Consider the following 16,981-nt stretch of genomic DNA (forward strand, 5'->3'; position numbering starts at 1 on the left):
CTGCACATCTACCATTCCAGTGTTTAATTGCTATATTGTAATTACTTCGCCACCATGGCCTATTTATTGCCTCATTTGCACTCACTGTATATAGACTTTTTGTTTTCTTTTTTTTCTACTGTATTATTGACTGTATGTTTTGTTTATTCCATGTGTAACTCTGTGTTGTTGTATGTGTCGAATTGCTATGCTTTATCTTGGCCAGGTCGCAGTTGCAAATGAGAACTTGTTCTCAACTAGCCTACCTGGTTAAATAAAGGTGAAATATATATATTTTTAAATAAACATAGTAAATTAAGATGATACTACAACATAGTAAATAAAGATGATACTACAGCACATAGTAAATAAAGATGATACTACAACACATAGTAAATAAAGATGATACTACAACACATAGTAAATAAAGATGATACTACAGCACATAGTAAATAAAGATGATACTACAACACATAGTAAATAAAGATGATACTACAACACATAGTAAATAAAGATGATACTACAACACATAGTAAATAAAGATGATACTACAACACATAGTAAATAAAGATGATACTACAACACATAGTAAATAAAGATGATACTACAGCACATAGTAAATAAAGATGATACTACAACACATAGTAAATAAAGATGATACTACAGCACATAGTAAATAAAGATGATACTACAACACATAGTAAATAAAGATGATACTACAACATAGTAAATAAAGATGATACTACAACACATAGTAAATAAAGCAAGTAGTTAAACTCTGTCATTGATAGAATAGTATCACCAAATATTTAGGCTATTGATGATGTACTTGGTTTTCTCAATTTCTCCATGGTTGCAGTTAGCATTGGTTTCGCTGTGAAGAAAGAGGTAAGCATGAGAAGTATGGGTGAACATAATTTACCAAGTAAAAAAAAAAGATTATTAAAAGGGTATTCATTTGTATTCTAATGTAGTTTGAGTTTGGAGTGATCTACCATTGCTTCGATGGAATGTTATACACAGCAAGAAAAGGCCAAAGGGGCATTTTGCAATGGTGTAAGGATCAATGTTTCAAAGGAAAAAGGTAAGTCAACTTCTTACTGCTTTGTGTGATGCACCCACATTTTCATAGTGGATTGTAATGCCATATGTTAAACCAGGGGTTGTCAAGCCTGTTATTGGAGTGCCATATGTTAAACCAGGGGTTGACAAGCCTGTTACTGGAGTGCCATATGTTAAACCAGGGGTTGTCAAGCCTGTTATTGGAGTGCCATATGTTAAACCAGGGGTTGACAAGCCTGTTACTGGAGTGCCATATGTTAAACCAGGGGTTGTCAAGCCTGTTATTGGAGTGCCATATGTTAAACCAGGGGTTGACAAGCCTGTTACTGGAGTGCCATATGTTAAACCAGGGGTTGTCAAGCCTGTTATTGGAGTGCCATATGTTAAACCAGGGGTTGACAAGCCTGTTACTGGAGTGCCATATGTTAAACCAGGGGTTGTCAAGCCTGTTATTGGAGTGCCATATGTTAAACCAGGGGTTGTCAAGCCTGTTATTGGAGTGCCATATGTTAAACCAGGGGTTGTCAAGCCTGTTATTGGAGTACCATATGTTAAACCAGGGGTTGTCAAGCCTGTTATTGGAGTGCCATATGTTAAACCAGGGGTTGGTAAGCCTGTTATTGGAGTGCCATATGTTAAACCAGGGGTTAGTAAGCCTGTTACTGGAGTGCCATATGTTAAAACAGGGGTTGTCAAGCCTGTTACTGGAGTGCCATATGTTAAACCAGGGGTTGTCAAGCCTGTTACTGGAGTGCCATATGTTAAACCAGGGGTTGTCAAGCCTGTTACTGGAGTGCCATATGTTAAACCAGGGGTTGGTAAGCCTGTTACTGGAGTGCCATATGTTAAACCAGGGGTTAGTAAGCCTGTTACTGGAGTGCCATATGTTAAACCAGGGGTTAGTAAGCCTGTTATTGGAGTGCCATATGTTAAACCAGGGGTTGTCAAGCCTGTTATTGGAGTGCCATATGTTAAACCAGGGGTTGGTAAGCCTGTTATTGGAGTGCCATATGTTAAACCAGGGGTTGGTAAGCCTGTTATTGGAGTGCCATATGTTAAACCAGGGGTTGGCAAGCCTGTTACTGGAGTGCCATATGTTAAACCAGGGGTTGGCAAGCCTGTTACTGGAGTGCCATATGTTAAACCAGGGGTTGGTAAGCCTGTTACTGGAGAGCCGCAGGTACTGCAGGATTTTGTTCCAACTAGGCACCACAACTGACCAACTGAGATAATTGATCAGTGATTGCCTAAATTTAACACAACTGGCCTTCCAGGTTGGTTAAATCAAAAACAGGAACCCCAGGACCAGGCTCGCCTACCCATGTGTTAAACTAACAAGGGAAGCAACTCAAACATTTTACCATGCAGAATTATCAAATGTTAACTTGATTGATTTCATTTATCGATTTGATATTTTTTTATTGGTTTACTAAAATGTTATGTATCCATTATCCTAACCTGAAGCTGTTTTTCTTTTCCCAACGACTGATAGATGTCTCATTTTGACTGAGATCGGAGCCAAGCGGGACCCAGCAACACTGGACATCTCAGGGAACATCATGAAGTTACTGAGTGCACCAGATCATGGGTACTCGCTGACTCCATTGGTTTGTGGTCATTCTGGATCATGTTCATTAGGCACCAAATGGAAGAAAACAGGCTAAAACAGGGTTGCAAAATGTTAGAAGAATGTTTTTCTGTTGTGTTACCTAATGAACATGACCCCGGTCTAATGGGCCTCATATCAGGTTCTAGTCTGTACCTTTACGATCCAACGGCAATACAGTGATGTATTTTGGCCCTAGACTCTCCTTGAATAGCCTGGTCCCAGGTCTGTTTGGGCTCTCTCTTCAATGCATATGTGGCCATTGTCATGCCAAACATGACTACAGAGCACAAACAGATCTGGGACCAGGGGCCTTATATCTCAGAGTCTTATGGGGGCCTTATGTCTCGGAGTGGGAGTGCTGGTTTAGGATCAGTTTTGCCTTTTTGGATCACAATAAATATGGTTACATGGACAGGGTGGACCTGACCCTAGATCAGCACTTAATCCAAGACGACGCTTGCTACACACGGCTCTAGGCTACTCCTTGTGTTCCAGGGTGAGGATAATCGTCAGCTCAACCCTGGCCCTATGTCTGATAGCCACGGAGGCGGCTGAGGCCTACGACCAGTATGGGCTGCACTGCTGGGACATCGCCGCTGCTGCTGTTGTCATCCGAGAGGCCGGGGGAGTTGTCATAGACACCACAGGTGGGGGTTCTAGAAATGGAATACAATAGATTATTTGACTCCCTTTCAATGATGGGGGATAGGGATCGGTTTTACAAACAGTCAATGTTTATTTCCAACAGGCTTATAATTTGTACTGTATGTCCCCCTGTATCCTGGTCTCAAACTGAGCTCTCATCTGAATGGTTGTCCTGGAGGAGGCAGCGATGAGATGGGTATATTAGCTAGAGCTTTCACTTGAGCAAATAACTAATGAGGTCCCACAGAATGCAAAGAACGCATGCTGTTATTATGGAAAAGTCCCTAGGGTATTATTAAATCTGTTCTTATTGGCTTTCATTATTGTGATAGACACGGTAACTTTTAAAAAGAGAATGTACAATTTATGTTATTTCATAGTATAGTTGCTATCTCTTGAGTGATGGCGTATGGACTGTGCCCTTCCAAAGCCTTTGTGAGGCTGAGCTTGATATCCGTCTGAAGAAGTGGCTGGCCGCCCACGTTGTTCATCTCTTTATCCCCAGGCTTGGGGTGTTGCACAAAAGGACCACTGTTGAGAGACGGAGGGACTGGGCGTGAGGTCGGGATCATGTGGTCAGCTGCCGTTCAGTCTCTGGCAGCTATCAGCTATCAGCTCCTTCCCTGAAATGTAGGAGAAGACTCTATTCAACCTTTCAACCAGTTCCAACAGTCTAGTAGTGGGCCACAGTGGTGCCTGAATGGAAATGTGATTGAAATAGTTGATTTAGATTTGTTTTATTAGTGGGTAGGCTTTTGGTGGTGAGGTTTAGGACTGATTCATGTGTTTATTTATAGTTTATAGTCGATTTGAATATGTGGTTTTATGAGTGTGTTTTGATGGATGTGGGAGTTACATAAAATGTGTATTTATCTTCCAGGGGGTCCTCTTGACCTCATGTCCTGAAGAGTGGCCGCTGCAGGAACCCACAACATGGCCAGTTACATCGTCCAGCAACTGCAACCAATCGGCTACGAGTGGGATGACAGTGACCCTGGTGTGCAAAAGTAAAAGTCGACCTCCATCTATCCAGGGGATTCTCCTCCACCTTTCACCTCAAATCATGAAATACTGCTGCAGAGTATGCAAGCCTGCTCTTTTTTAAAGGAGATTTAGCTCAAATGTCATTTTCCTCCTTTTAATATTGAAATCTTTTTACAGTTTATTGTAAGTATGCAATAATATACATGGCCAGATAATAATTTGTGACTAGATTTACAGTTTTAATCACATATATACTCCTTATCCCTTACAGTTGAAACACTGACTGAAGTTTGTCACGATATTTAACTGTTGTTTAAAAAATATATATCTAAATATGGATCCTCATACCAACAAAGGAAAATTCTGAAAAATGTAGATGTGTTTTCAATGACGTAATGAAAATAGTTGGACCAGGTTTGTATGGAGCTACAAGTTTGGTTTGTAGTGATGGTTGTGGATGCTAAGACTTAAATCACTGCCAAAATTATTTTCAGCAACGTTATTCACTATATTATATGAAATAAATGAAACAATTCCAGTAAATCTTATTTTCTTTTTGTTCTTGCCAACTGTATTCACCTGTTGTTGTTCATCCATTGTTGTTAGACTACACCTTTTCATTTGTTAGTGTTTTTTTAGAAGCATTTTATGGATGTACAGGTAACAGCCAAAATAAAGGAACCAGAATTATAAAGTGTGTTAATAGGGCGTTGGGGCACCACAAGCCAGAACAGCTTTAATGCACCTTGGCATAGATTCTACAAGTATCTGAAACTCTATTGGAGGGACCTACCAGGTACAACCATACATCTGTAACCATGTGCACCCTCTTAGATATCATCCTGACCAACTTGCCCTCTAAATACACCTCTGCTGTCTTCAACCAGGATCTCAGCGATCACTGCCTCATTGCCTGCGTCCGTAATGGGTCCGCGGTCAAACGACCACCCCTCATCACTGTCAAACGCTCCCTAAAACACTTCAGCGAGCAGGCCTTTCTAATCGACCTGGCCCGGGTATCCTGGAAGGATATTGACCTCATCCCGTCAGTAGAGGATGCCTGGTTGCTCTTTAAAAGTGCCTTCCTCACCATCTTAAATAAGCATGCCCCTTTCAAAAACGGTAGAACTAAGAACTGATATAGCCCTTGGTTCACCCCAGACTTGACTACCCTTGACCAGCACAAAAACACCCTGTAGCATTGAATAGACCCCACGATATGTAACTGTTCAGGGAAGTTAGGAACCAATTTACACTATGTAGAACTGGATAGGCCTATAGGCCTGCTGAAAAGATGGTATTCAATAAGTTGATGGTTTATATTTAGGTTAATGTTTTTTAGCTTTGGCATTCTATTTATTTAAATATCTTGTTTAATTATTTCATATATTTTTCATGTGATAAGGCCACACAGAGGGACATAGATTATTACAGACAGCCCCAAAAGGGCCACTATATGTCTTGTGATAGATTACACAAATTCTGGTAGTTTACTGGTAAACTTTTGCAGTATATACCCTCCCTTTGCAACCCTATTCAACCAAGCCTTTCATGTTGCCCCACTCAAAGGCCGACAGATGTCGCTGTTGTATACATGATATTCATTGTATCCTATTCTTCTATAAAAGCAACTAGGGACTGCTGCTGCACTAGTTGTTTTAGGTTGTGTAACAGCAATGCTAATGCGTTATAACAACCTATATCCACACTCTCCCTCAAGGAAATCGTTGCACGAACTGTTTTGTAGCGTATGACCATGTCATAGGTTACTGTTGCTAAGCAGCATTACCTTATGATGATGTATTGCTTGTAGGTGTAGCCTACACAAGGCCTACACGTTTTATTTGTTTATTTGTGTACAATAAATCAAGTAGCTTACAAAATCATAACCATATGCATATAAATTATTCATAATATAATCCTCAACTATTTTTTAGTGTAGGCCTAACAGTTAATTCACGAGAAAAGATCATTACTATGTTACATCCATATACAATATAACATGGTCTATCTCTATGGTTTTAACTATTATATGAGATGATTTAGCTCATAAACAAATAATAGAACAATAGCGAACTAGCCTACTCGTCCATGACCTGTCCCTGTGCAAAGCCCAAACCTGATTCCCCCTTTTCCCGTTAGTCGCGTAAAATCGTCCCATCTTGGAATCTGCGCGGGTTGGAGTTACCTGACCCAGAGGAGGGATTGGAATGCGGCCGCCACGCCTGCGGCTCTCGCTGCTCTCCGGGGAGGAGCAACATATGCTGGGCTACACGCTCACAACCCTGCCCTGCGTCTACCTCCCGCTCCTCATTCGGGACCAGGCATCGTTCCCTAATTCTTGTCTGACTTCTCAATGGTGGAGTCATTTGTCAGTTACAGGGTGGTCTTGTGAAGTTTTCATTGGGGATGAGAAAAGTGTAATCATACGAGATAGTAAAACATACAGCTGTACGGGAGCTGGGGCGTGAGCGACGACTGTTATGTAGGCTTCTCCATAGGAAAGCATAGTCACGCTTTTACGCACTTCCAGGTGTCTTCTCGTACCAAACTAAAAGTGAATAAAGAAACGTGACGCTTGATAAACTGCGTTCAGTATCCAAAACCGGGATTATGAATTTGCAACTTGTTGACTGTTTTTCATAATTGTTTTCTATTTTAAGCGCAGTGCTGGAATGATTTATTTACTATTAGGCCTACGCGCGATCCACAATCAAGACACCCGTTATCAACAGGTAGTCTAATGTGGATAAACTGCAATGTTGTTGATATGCTGTTACTACCACACTTTTTTTCTGCAAGAAATTGTAGGCTGCTCCGCGTGACGAGTGTTATCCTACTGGTCCAGATGTTTGGGATATTGGATGTGGGGTGTTGAAACTAGGATAGAGGACGCTGCCGTGCCTAAACTTTACTCGGCTGTTGGCTATGGTTTATCAACAGCGCTGTTTTGGACTTGGACTTGTAAAAATAATGTCGGAGACACCAAGGGGACAATGCCCTCTCACCTGGACGTTGGAGAGAGCTGGAAGGGTGCATTGAGATTCCCTTACGCCAGATAGCAGCGTATCACCATAAAATAGCTTTTCTGTTTATATTTCATAAATCCTAAAGAATGGCTTCCCAGGTGGTGTGCGGACTGGTCTTCAGGCTGCTGTTGCCAGTTTGTCTCGCTGCAGGTAAGTTGAAGGGGTTACGCAATGCAGATTTTATAGCCTGTAGAGTGTTGCTAAAAATTGCAGCTGCATTGACAATCAACAAAAAAAAAGACTAAATATTTATGTATATCAAAACGTTTTTGGTTTGTTTATTTGGAATTGACTAGGCCTATTGAATTGGAAACTTAATCAGTACAGACATAGTAGGCTATGTTTGATAATAGCATAACCACTTACAAAATAATATAATAAGTATGATAATTATTATTGTTATTATTATTATTACTGAGCTAACAATGTGTCCTTCATCAGATACTGTTATGCAATGTTGCTAAAACTAACAAACCACTTACAAAATAATAACCTACAATTTATGCAAGTCATAAAACAAAATCGTAACTTTGGATTACTCTGACCAATATATAGTGCCAATACCAAACCAATTTGAAGTAATAAAAGTACATAAATTGATGCGGCTAAACCTGTGTAATTGTTAAGATTAACGTCATCATTCAAATTAATTAAATATACTTTTTTGCATTTTGAAATACCATGTTGAAGGCTGAATAGGCTGTTCAGAAGCCTAGCAAGGAGCTAAAAAGCCATTGTAACAGAGATTTTCTAATCACTTCATAGATAGAAATGCTCTTATTGTCGTATATAATATCTGCGCATGCCATTTCTGAGCACCTGAGCGTTAAACATTTTCTTGCAGTTTTTTAAAACAGGTTTTATGCTCAGATAATGAAAGATTTGTGTTAAAAAATGTAAATATTTAGTATTTTTTTATGGATGTTGACTGACAAAGTTAGTTTGGTATAGGTTAGTTTGGTATAAGAATTTGTTCTTAACTGACTTGCCTAGTTAAATTAAGGTTAAAAAAAAGTAGTTTTTTCAATATAGCTCCTAACTGTTTTTCAAAATATTTTATTTGACTAGGCAAGTCAGTTAAGAACAAATTCTTATTTACAATGACAGCCTAGGAACAGTGGGTTAACTGCCTTGTTCAGGGGAAGAACAACAGATGTTTACCTTGTCAGCTCGGGGATTCGATTGGTTACTGATCTGATGCTCTAACCACTAGGCTACCTACCGCCCCTTTGACTGATTCAAACTTGGACTGTTCTCTTGGCAGCTGTGGATGGGTTTAGGGTTAGATGTTACTGTGGATGGGTTTAGGGTTAGATGTTACTGTGGATGGGTTTAGGGTTAGATGTTACTGTGGATGGGTTTAGGGTTAGATGTTACTGTGGATGGGTTTAGGGTTAGATGTTACTGTGGATGGGTTTAGGGTTAGATGTTACTGTGGATGGGTTTAGGGCTAGATGTTACTGTGGATGGGTTTAGGGTTAGATGTTACTGTGGATGGGTTTAGGGTTAGATGTTACTGTGGATGGGTTTAGGGCTAGATGTTACTGTGGATGGGTTTAGGGTTAGATGTTACTGTGGATGGGTTTAGGGTTAGATGTTACTGTGGATGGGTTTAGGGTTAGATGTTACTGTGGATGGGTTTAGGGTTAGATGTTACTGTGGATGGGTTTAGGGTTAGATGTTACTGTGGATGGGTTTAGGGTTAGATGTTACTGTGGATGGGTTTAGGGTTAGATGTTACTGTGGATGGGTTTAGGGTTAGATGTTACTGTGGATGGGTTTAGGGTTAGATGTTACTGTGGATGGGTTTAGGGTTAGATGTTACTGTGGATGGGTTTAGGGCTAGATGTTACTGTGGATGGGTTTAGGGTTAGATGTTACTGTGGATGGGTTTAGGGTTAGATGTTACTGTGGATGGGTTTAGGGTTAGATGTTACTGTGGATGGGTTTAGGGTTAGATGTTACTGTGGATGGGTTTAGGGTTAGATGTTACTGTGGATGGGTTTAGGGTTAGATGTTACTGTGGATGGGTTTAGGGTTAGATGTTACTGTGGATGGGTTTAGGGTTAGATGTTACTGTGGATGGTGTGCCCAGTAGTAGCAGGATACCGTTGTCAGGTTGTCCTGGTCTGTGTTCCACTTCCTACGGTCGCCATTGTCGATATCCGAATCAGAAACTCCCCACTTACACAACACAAAAAATGCTCCTGTTCTTGCAGTATGAGGAATAATCTGGCTTTACAAACAAAACCATAGGGAGCAAACAAATGCCTGTTTTCATGCCTCAAATCACAAGTCAAAGTCGGTTTATGTTTTATAACACAATGTGATGTTAAGGATGTGTGGTGAAAATTCCTAAATACAAAATATATCAATTTCTAAGGATCAGATTGGTGAGATATTGGACCATACAGTCTTTACTGTAAATTATTGGTCACAATGTTTGGATCAACCTTACCGCACACTGCCTAGGGAATCAGTCTCAGAGTTGAAGAAAATGTGTTTCCTATCATTCAACATATTTATTCAGCATCAACATCTTGTATTTAAGTACTAAAGACTGTAATGGTATTCCTCCTTTATAAAGACTATATGGTTGGTTGGTATTCCTCCTTTATAAAGACTGTACGGTTGGTTGGTATTCCTCCTTTATAAATACTGTATGGTTGGTTGTTATTCCTCCTTTATAAAGACTGTATGGTTGGTTGGTATTCCTCCTTTATAAAGACTATATGGTTGGTTGGTATTCCTCCTTAATAAAGACTGTATGGTTGGTTGGTATTCCTCCTTTATAAAGACTGTATGGTTGGTTGTTATTCCTCCTTTATAAATACTGTATGGTTGGTTGGTATTCCTCCTTTATAAAGACTGTATGGTTGGTTGGTATTCCTCCTTTATAAAGACTGTATGGTTGGTTGGTATTCCTCCTTTATAAATACTGTATGGTTGGTTGGTATTCCTCCTTTATAAAGACTGTATGGTTGGTTGGTATTCCTCCTTTATAAAGACTATACGGTTGGTTGTTATTCCTCCTTTATAAAGACTGTATGGTTGGTTGGTATTCCTCCTTTATAAAGACTGTAATGGTATTCCTCCTTTATAAAGACTGTATGGTTGGTTGTTATTCCTCCTTTATAAAGACTATACGGTTGGTTGTTATTCCTCCTTTATAAAGACTATACGGTTGGTTGTTATTCCTCCTTTATAAAGACTGTATGGTTGGTTGGTATTCCTCCTTTATAAAGACTGTATGGTTGGTTGGTATTCCTCCTTTAAAAAGACTGTAATGGTATTCCTCCTTTATAAAGACTGTATGGTTGGTTGTTATTCCTCCTTTATAAAGACTGTATGGTTGGTTGTTATTCCTCCTTTATAAAGACTGTATGGTTGGTTGGTATTCCTCCTTTATAAAGACTGTATGGTTGGTTGGTATTCCTCCTTTATAAAGACTGTAATGGTATTCCTCCTTTATAAAGACTGTATGGTTGGTTGTTATTCCTCCTTTATAAAGACTATACGGTTGGTTGTTATTCCTCCTTTATAAAGACTGTATGGTTGGTTGGTATTCCTCCTTTATAAAGACTGTATGGTTGGTTGGTATTCCTCCTTTATAAAGACTGTATGGTTGGTTGTTATTCCTCCTTTATAAAGACTGTATGGTTGGTTGGTATTCCTCCTTTATAAAGACTGTATGGTTGGTTGGTATTCCTCCTTTATAAAGACTGTATGGTTGGTTGGTATTCCTCCTTTATAAAGACTATATGGTTGTTTGGTATTCCTCCTTTATAAAGACTGTATGGTTGGTTGGTAGGTATTCCTCCTTTCCATGACAGACTGACCAGGCTAATCCAGGTGAAAGCTATGATCCCTTATTGATGTCACCTGTTAAATCCACTTCAATCAGTGTAGATGAATGGGAGGAGACAGGTTAACAAAGGATTTTTAAGCCTTGAGACAATTGAGACATGGATTGTCAGTTTGGCAGTAGTGTAGTTAGTTTGGCAGAGGTGTAGTCAGTTTGGCAGTGGTGTAGTCAATTTGGCAGTGTTGTAGTCAGTTTGGCAGTAGTGTAGTCAGTTTGGCAGAGGTGTAGTTAGTTTGGCAGTGATGTAGTTAGTTTGGCAGTGGTATAGTTCGTTTGGCAGTGGTGTAGTCAGTTTGGCAGTGGTATAGTTAGTTTGGCAGTGGTGTAGTCAGTTTGGCAGTGGTATAGTTAGTTTGGCAGTGGTATAGTTAGTTTGGCAGTGGTGTAGTCAGTTTGGCAGTGGTATAGTTAGTTTGGCAGTGGTGTAGTCAGTTTGGCAGTGGTATAGTCAGTTTGGCAGTGGTGTAGTCAGTTTGGCACTGGTATAGTTAGTTTGGCAGTGGTATAGTCAGTTTGGCAGTGGTATAGTTTGTTTGGCAGTGGTGTAGTCAGTTTGGCAGTGGTATAGTTCGTTTGGCAGTGGTGTAGTCAGTTTGGCACTGGTATAGTTAGTTTGGCAGTGGTGTAGTCAGTTTGGCACTGGTATAGTTAGTTTGGCAGTGGTATAGTCAGTTTGGCACTGGTATAGTTAGTTTGGCAGTGGTGTAGTCAGTTTGGCAGTGGTATAGTCAGTTTGGCAGTGGTGTAGTCAGTTTGGCACTGGTATAGTTAGTTTGGCAGTGGTATAGTCAGTTTGGCAGTGGTATAGTTAGTTTGGCAGTGGTATAGTCAGTTTGGCAGTGGTATAGTCAGTTTGGCACTGGTATAGTTAGTTTAGCAGTGGTGTAGTCAGTTTGACAGTGGTATAGTTAGTTTGGCAGTGGTATAGTTAGTTTGGCAGTGGTATAGTCAGTTTGGCAGTGGTATAGTCAGTTTGGCACTGGTATAGTTAGTTTGGCAGTGGTATAGTCAGTTTGGCAGTGGTATAGTTTGTTTGGCAGTGGTGTAGTCAGTTTGGCAGTGGTATAGTTCGTTTGGCAGTGGTGTAGTCAGTTTGGCACTGGTATAGTTAGTTTGGCAGTGGTGTAGTCAGTTTGGCACTGGTATAGTTAGTTTGGCAGTGGTATAGTCAGTTTGGCACTGGTATAGTTAGTTTGGCAGTGGTGTAGTCAGTTTGGCAGTGGTATAGTCAATTTGGCAGTGGTGTAGTCAGTTTGGCACTGGTATAGTTAGTTTGGCAGTGGTATAGTCAGTTTGGCAGTGGTATAGTTAGTTTGGCAGTGGTATAGTCAGTTTGGCAGTGGTATAGTCAGTTTGGCACTGGTATAGTTAGTCTGGCAGTGGTGTAGTCAGTTTGGCAGTGGTATAGTTAGTTTGGCAGTGGTATAGTTAGTTTGGTAGTGGTATAGTCAGTTTGGCAGTGGTATAGTCAGTTTGGCACTGGTATAGTCAGTTTGGCAGTGGTGTAGTCAGTTTGGCAGTGGTATAGTTAGTTTGGCAGTGGTGTAGTCAGTTTGGCAGTGGTATAGTCAGTTTGGCACTGGTATAGTTAGTTTGGCAGTGGTGTAGTCAGTTTGGCAGTGGTATAGTTAGTTTAGCAGTGGTATAGTCAGTTTGGCAGTGGTATAGTTAGTTTGGCAGTGGTATAGTCAGTTTGGCAGTGGTATAGTTCGTTTGGCAGTGGTGTAGTCAGTTTGGCAGTGGTATAGTTAGTTTGGCAGTGGTGTAGTCAGTTTGGCAGTGGTATAGTCAGTTTGGCAGTGGTATAGTTAGTTTGCAGTGGTATAGTCAGTTTGGCAGTGGTATAGTTCGTTTGGCAGTGTTGTAGTCAGTTTGGCAGTGGTATAGTTAGTTTGGCAGTGGTATAGTCAGTTTGGCAGTGGTATAGTCAGTTTGGCAGTGGTATAGTTAGTTTGGCAGTGGTGTAGTCAGTTTGGCAGTTGTATAGTTCGTTTGGCAGTGGTGTAGTCAGTTTGGCACTAGTATAGTTAGTTTGGCAGTCATGTATCAGCACCTCCCAAACCAGATGAAAGATTTTATATCACTAGTTCTGGCAGTGGTGTAGTCAGTTTGGCAGTGGTATAGTCAGTTTGGCAGTGGTATAGTTAGTTTGCAGTGGTATAGTCAGTTTGGCAGTGGTATAGTTCATTTGGCAGTGTTGTAGTCAGTTTGGCAGTGGTATAGTTAGTTTGGCAGTGGTATAGTCAGTTTGGCAGTGGTATAGTCAGTTTGGCAGTGGTATAGTTAGTTTGGCAGTGGTGTAGTCAGTTTGGCAGTTGTATAGTTCGTTTGGCAGTGGTGTAGTCAGTTTGGCACTAGTATAGTTAGTTTGGCAGTCATGTATCAGCACCTCCCAAACCAGATGAAAGATTTTATATCACTAGTTCTCCCTCTTCCTGCTTGTTTCCCCTCCTTTTTCAGTCCTGAGATACAGTGGCCTTTTATTTGACTCTGTGCAGTCTGTTTCATGAGAAGCCCACACTCAAAGGGAAGAAGAGCAGGCACATAGAGTTTCAGAGTCCCCTGGTAATGTGATTGTCCAGCGACATGTCTATTCCATGACTTATGGTTTATCTGAAAGACTTGTTTATACAGACCTATCGAATTTGGGCAGCCAATGCACATGCTGATTGAGATCTCTTGTTTTGGAGTTCAGTCATTTTGAAACTCCCCATTCCCATGACTCACCATTGGCCAGATGATGAGCATGTAGATGTCTGTATTTCTGCAAGTGTCACCATGTGTGCTTTAAGTTTTCTGTCACAAGTTATGTTGTATCAGTTATTCTCTAGATGGGCTTTTGTGGAGTTGTGAGGCTTCCATGGTAAATTAAATCCTCTTAACTAAATCACACACAAGAGCCCAATTTGGCATGGTGAGAGAAATTCAGCAGCATTGGGAATCACTGAAAGGGGAAATTTGGTCGGAAACCTACAAGAGGTTAGCCAAACTATTTAGTTAATTCTGTTGATGTAGAGTATGATTACATTGGATTACTCATTTTGAAGGGTGTTTTTCAAAGTGCAGTTTGAGGAAGAGGGAGAGAGAAACAGAGAGAGAGAGGGAGAGAGAAGGAGATAGCAGGAGGGCGAGGGAGAGAGCGGATGGGAGCGGGAGAGAGTGGGAGGGAGAAGGGGAGAGCCGGAGGGAGTGGAAGAGAGCCCCGAGGGAGGGAGAGAGAGCGGGAGGGAGGGAGCGAGAGGGAGGGAGTGGGAGGGAGGGAGAGAGAGAGAGCAGGAGGGAGAAGGAGAGAGCCAGAGGGAGAGGAAGAGAGCAAGAGGGAGAGCGGGAGGGAGAGGGAGGGAGAGAGCAGGAGGAAGGGAGGGAGTGGGAGAGAGTGGGAGGGAGCGGGAGGGAGCGGGAGGGAGTGTGAGGGAGCGGGAGGGAGAGAGCTGGAGAGAGCGGGAGAGAATGGAAGAGAGCGGGAGAGAGCAGGAGGGAGAGAGCGGGAGGGAGAGAGCGGGTGGGAGAGGGAGAGAGCGAGAGGGAGTGGGAGGGAGAGGGAAAGAGTGGGAGGAAGAATGAGAGTGGGAGGGAGAGCGAGCGCGGGAGGGAGGGAGAGGGGGAGAGCAGGAGGGAGAGGTCTCTGTCTTCTGATGAAATAGCTTCTTGAAGGGTAGTTTGGATCATATCCGTCTCACTTGAAATGAGAGCGACTGTATCTGCCTCTCTTAACAAATGATAAGATATTAAACCTGATAACATTCAGACCAACTAGAGTGATGACTGTTTCTAACTATGAATCTCAACCAGGGAGAGTTACAGTATGTGGAAACAAAAGAAGCCATTCTACCTGATGGCTATTTGATGTCCCAGCCTACTGCCCCCTCAGTGTCCCCTCACAGTGCACTGGTGACCCACAGCCGTTTATGTTGAGCTTTTAGCTAGGCGTTACTTTATTTCTTCTTTATTTTCGGAGAAACACGTTTTGTTTGTATGGGTCCCCAGGATGTATACAGAGACAGTAAAGTTTATACAGAGCCGGGCCAGTAAATGGGCTAAATGAAGCCGTGCATGGCTGGAGAGAAGGGGACCAGTGTTTGTAATAAAAAATATTATCTATTTAACATTTATTTAACTAGGCAAGTCAGTTAAGAACAAATTCTTATTTACAATAAAGGCCTACCCCGGCCAAACCCTAACCCGGACGACGCTGGGCCAATTGTGCGCCATCCTATGGGACTGCCAATCACAGCTGGTTGTGATACAGCCTGGAATTGAAACAGGGTCTGTGTTGATGCCTCTAACAGTGAGATGCAGTGTCTTTGAGCGCTGCGCCACTCGAGAGCCCTACATGGGGTGCCGCATGGCTTTCAACTGGGAGTCTTGAAGTGGACAGGCCATCACTTAAACTGCCTATGAGCACTGAGTCTTCAAGTGGAAAGGCCATCACTTAAACTTCTATGAGCACTGAGTCTTGAATTGGAAAGTCCATCACTTAAACTGCCTATGAGCACTGAGTCCTGAAGTGGAAAGGTCATCACTTAAACTGCCTATGAGCACTGAGTCTTGAAGTGGAAAGGTCATCACTTAAACTGCCTATGAGCACTGAGCCTGTTAAGGATCGGCCCCTTTTTTTCAATTCTCGCCTAAAATGAAATGCCCAAATCTAACTGCCTGTAGCTCAGGCCCTGAAGCAAGGATATGCATTTTATTGGTACCATTTGAAAGGAAACACTTTGAAGTTTAGTGGAAATGTGAAAGGAATGTAGGAGGATATAACACATTAGATCTGGTAAAAGATAATATAAAGAAAAAAACCAAACTTTTTTTGTATTTTTTTGTACCATCATCTTTGAAATGCAAGAGATAGGCCATAATGTATTATTCCAGCCCAGTTGCAACGTAGATATTTGCCACTAGATGGCAGCAGTGTACATGCAACGTTTTAGTCTGATCCAATGAACCATTGCATTTCTGTTCAAAATTTTGTATCAAGACTGCCCAAATGTGCCTAATTTGTTTATTAATAACTTTTCATGTTCAAAACTGTGCACTCTCCTCAAACAATTTCATGGTATTCTTTCAAATCAAATTCAAATCAAATTTATTTATATAGCCTTTCTTACGTCAGCTGATATCTCAAAGTGCTGTACAGAAACCCAGCCTAAAACCCCAAACAGAAAGCAATGCAGGTGTAGAAGCACGGTGGCTAGGAAAAACTCCCTAGAAAGGCCAAAACCTAGGAAGAAACCTAGAGAGGAACCAGGCTATGAGGGGTGGCCAGTCCTCTTCTGGCTGTGCCGGGTGGAGATTATAACAGAACATGGCCAAGATGTTCAAATGTTCATAAATGACCAGCATGGTCAAATAATAATAATCACAGTTGTCGAGGGTGCAACAAGTCAGCACCTCAAGAGTAAATGTCAGTTGGCTTTTCATAGCCGATCATTGAGAGAATCTCTACCGCTCCTGCTGTCTCTAGAGAGTTGAAAACAGCAGGACTGGGACAGGTAGCACGTCCGGTGAACAGGTCAGGGTTCCATAGCCGCAAGCAGAACAGTTGATACTGGAGCAGCAGCACGGCCAGGTGGACTGGGGACAGCAAGGAGTCATCATGCCAGGTAGTCCTGAGGCATGGTCCTAGTGCTCAGGTCCTCCGAGAGAGAAAGAAAGAAAGAAAGAAAGAAAGAAAGAAAGAAAGAAAGAAAGAAAGAAAGAGAGAGAGAATTAGAGAGAGCATACTTAAATTCACACGGGACACCGGATAAGACAGGAGAAATACTGAAGATATAACAGACTGACCCTAGCCCCCCGACACATAAACTA

The 16,981-nt window shown here is 41.6% G+C and overlaps 1 protein-coding gene across 1 annotated transcript; it reads left to right on the top strand.

The window, feature by feature from the left end:
• Positions 1–311: 311 nt before the first annotated feature.
• LOC115150044 (inositol monophosphatase 2-like) lies at positions 312–4,822 on the top strand. Its single transcript, XM_029692925.1, has 6 exons — positions 312–867; positions 954–1,063; positions 2,534–2,629; positions 3,146–3,297; positions 3,801–3,925; positions 4,176–4,822. Exons 1-5 carry the CDS (start codon positions 829–831, stop codon positions 3,920–3,922), a joined length of 519 nt encoding a protein of 172 aa, XP_029548785.1. The 5' UTR covers positions 312–828; the 3' UTR covers positions 3,923–3,925; positions 4,176–4,822.
• The last annotated feature ends 12,159 nt before the right edge of the window (positions 4,823–16,981 follow it).

This window comes from Salmo trutta, chromosome 2 (assembly GCF_901001165.1).
Source record: "Salmo trutta chromosome 2, fSalTru1.1, whole genome shotgun sequence".
NCBI classification, from domain to species: Eukaryota; Metazoa; Chordata; class Actinopteri; order Salmoniformes; family Salmonidae; genus Salmo; species Salmo trutta.

Coding starts and splice junctions, on each gene's coding strand:
- LOC115150044 (XM_029692925.1), top strand. CDS start 829: ATGGTTGCAGTTAGCATTGGTTTCGCTGTGAAGAAAGAG. Junction 868..953: donor GTTTCGCTGTGAAGAAAGAG/GTAAGCATGAGA, acceptor ATTCTAATGTAG/TTTGAGTTTGGAGTGATCTA. Junction 2,630..3,145: donor CTGAGTGCACCAGATCATGG/GTACTCGCTGAC, acceptor CTTGTGTTCCAG/GGTGAGGATAATCGTCAGCT.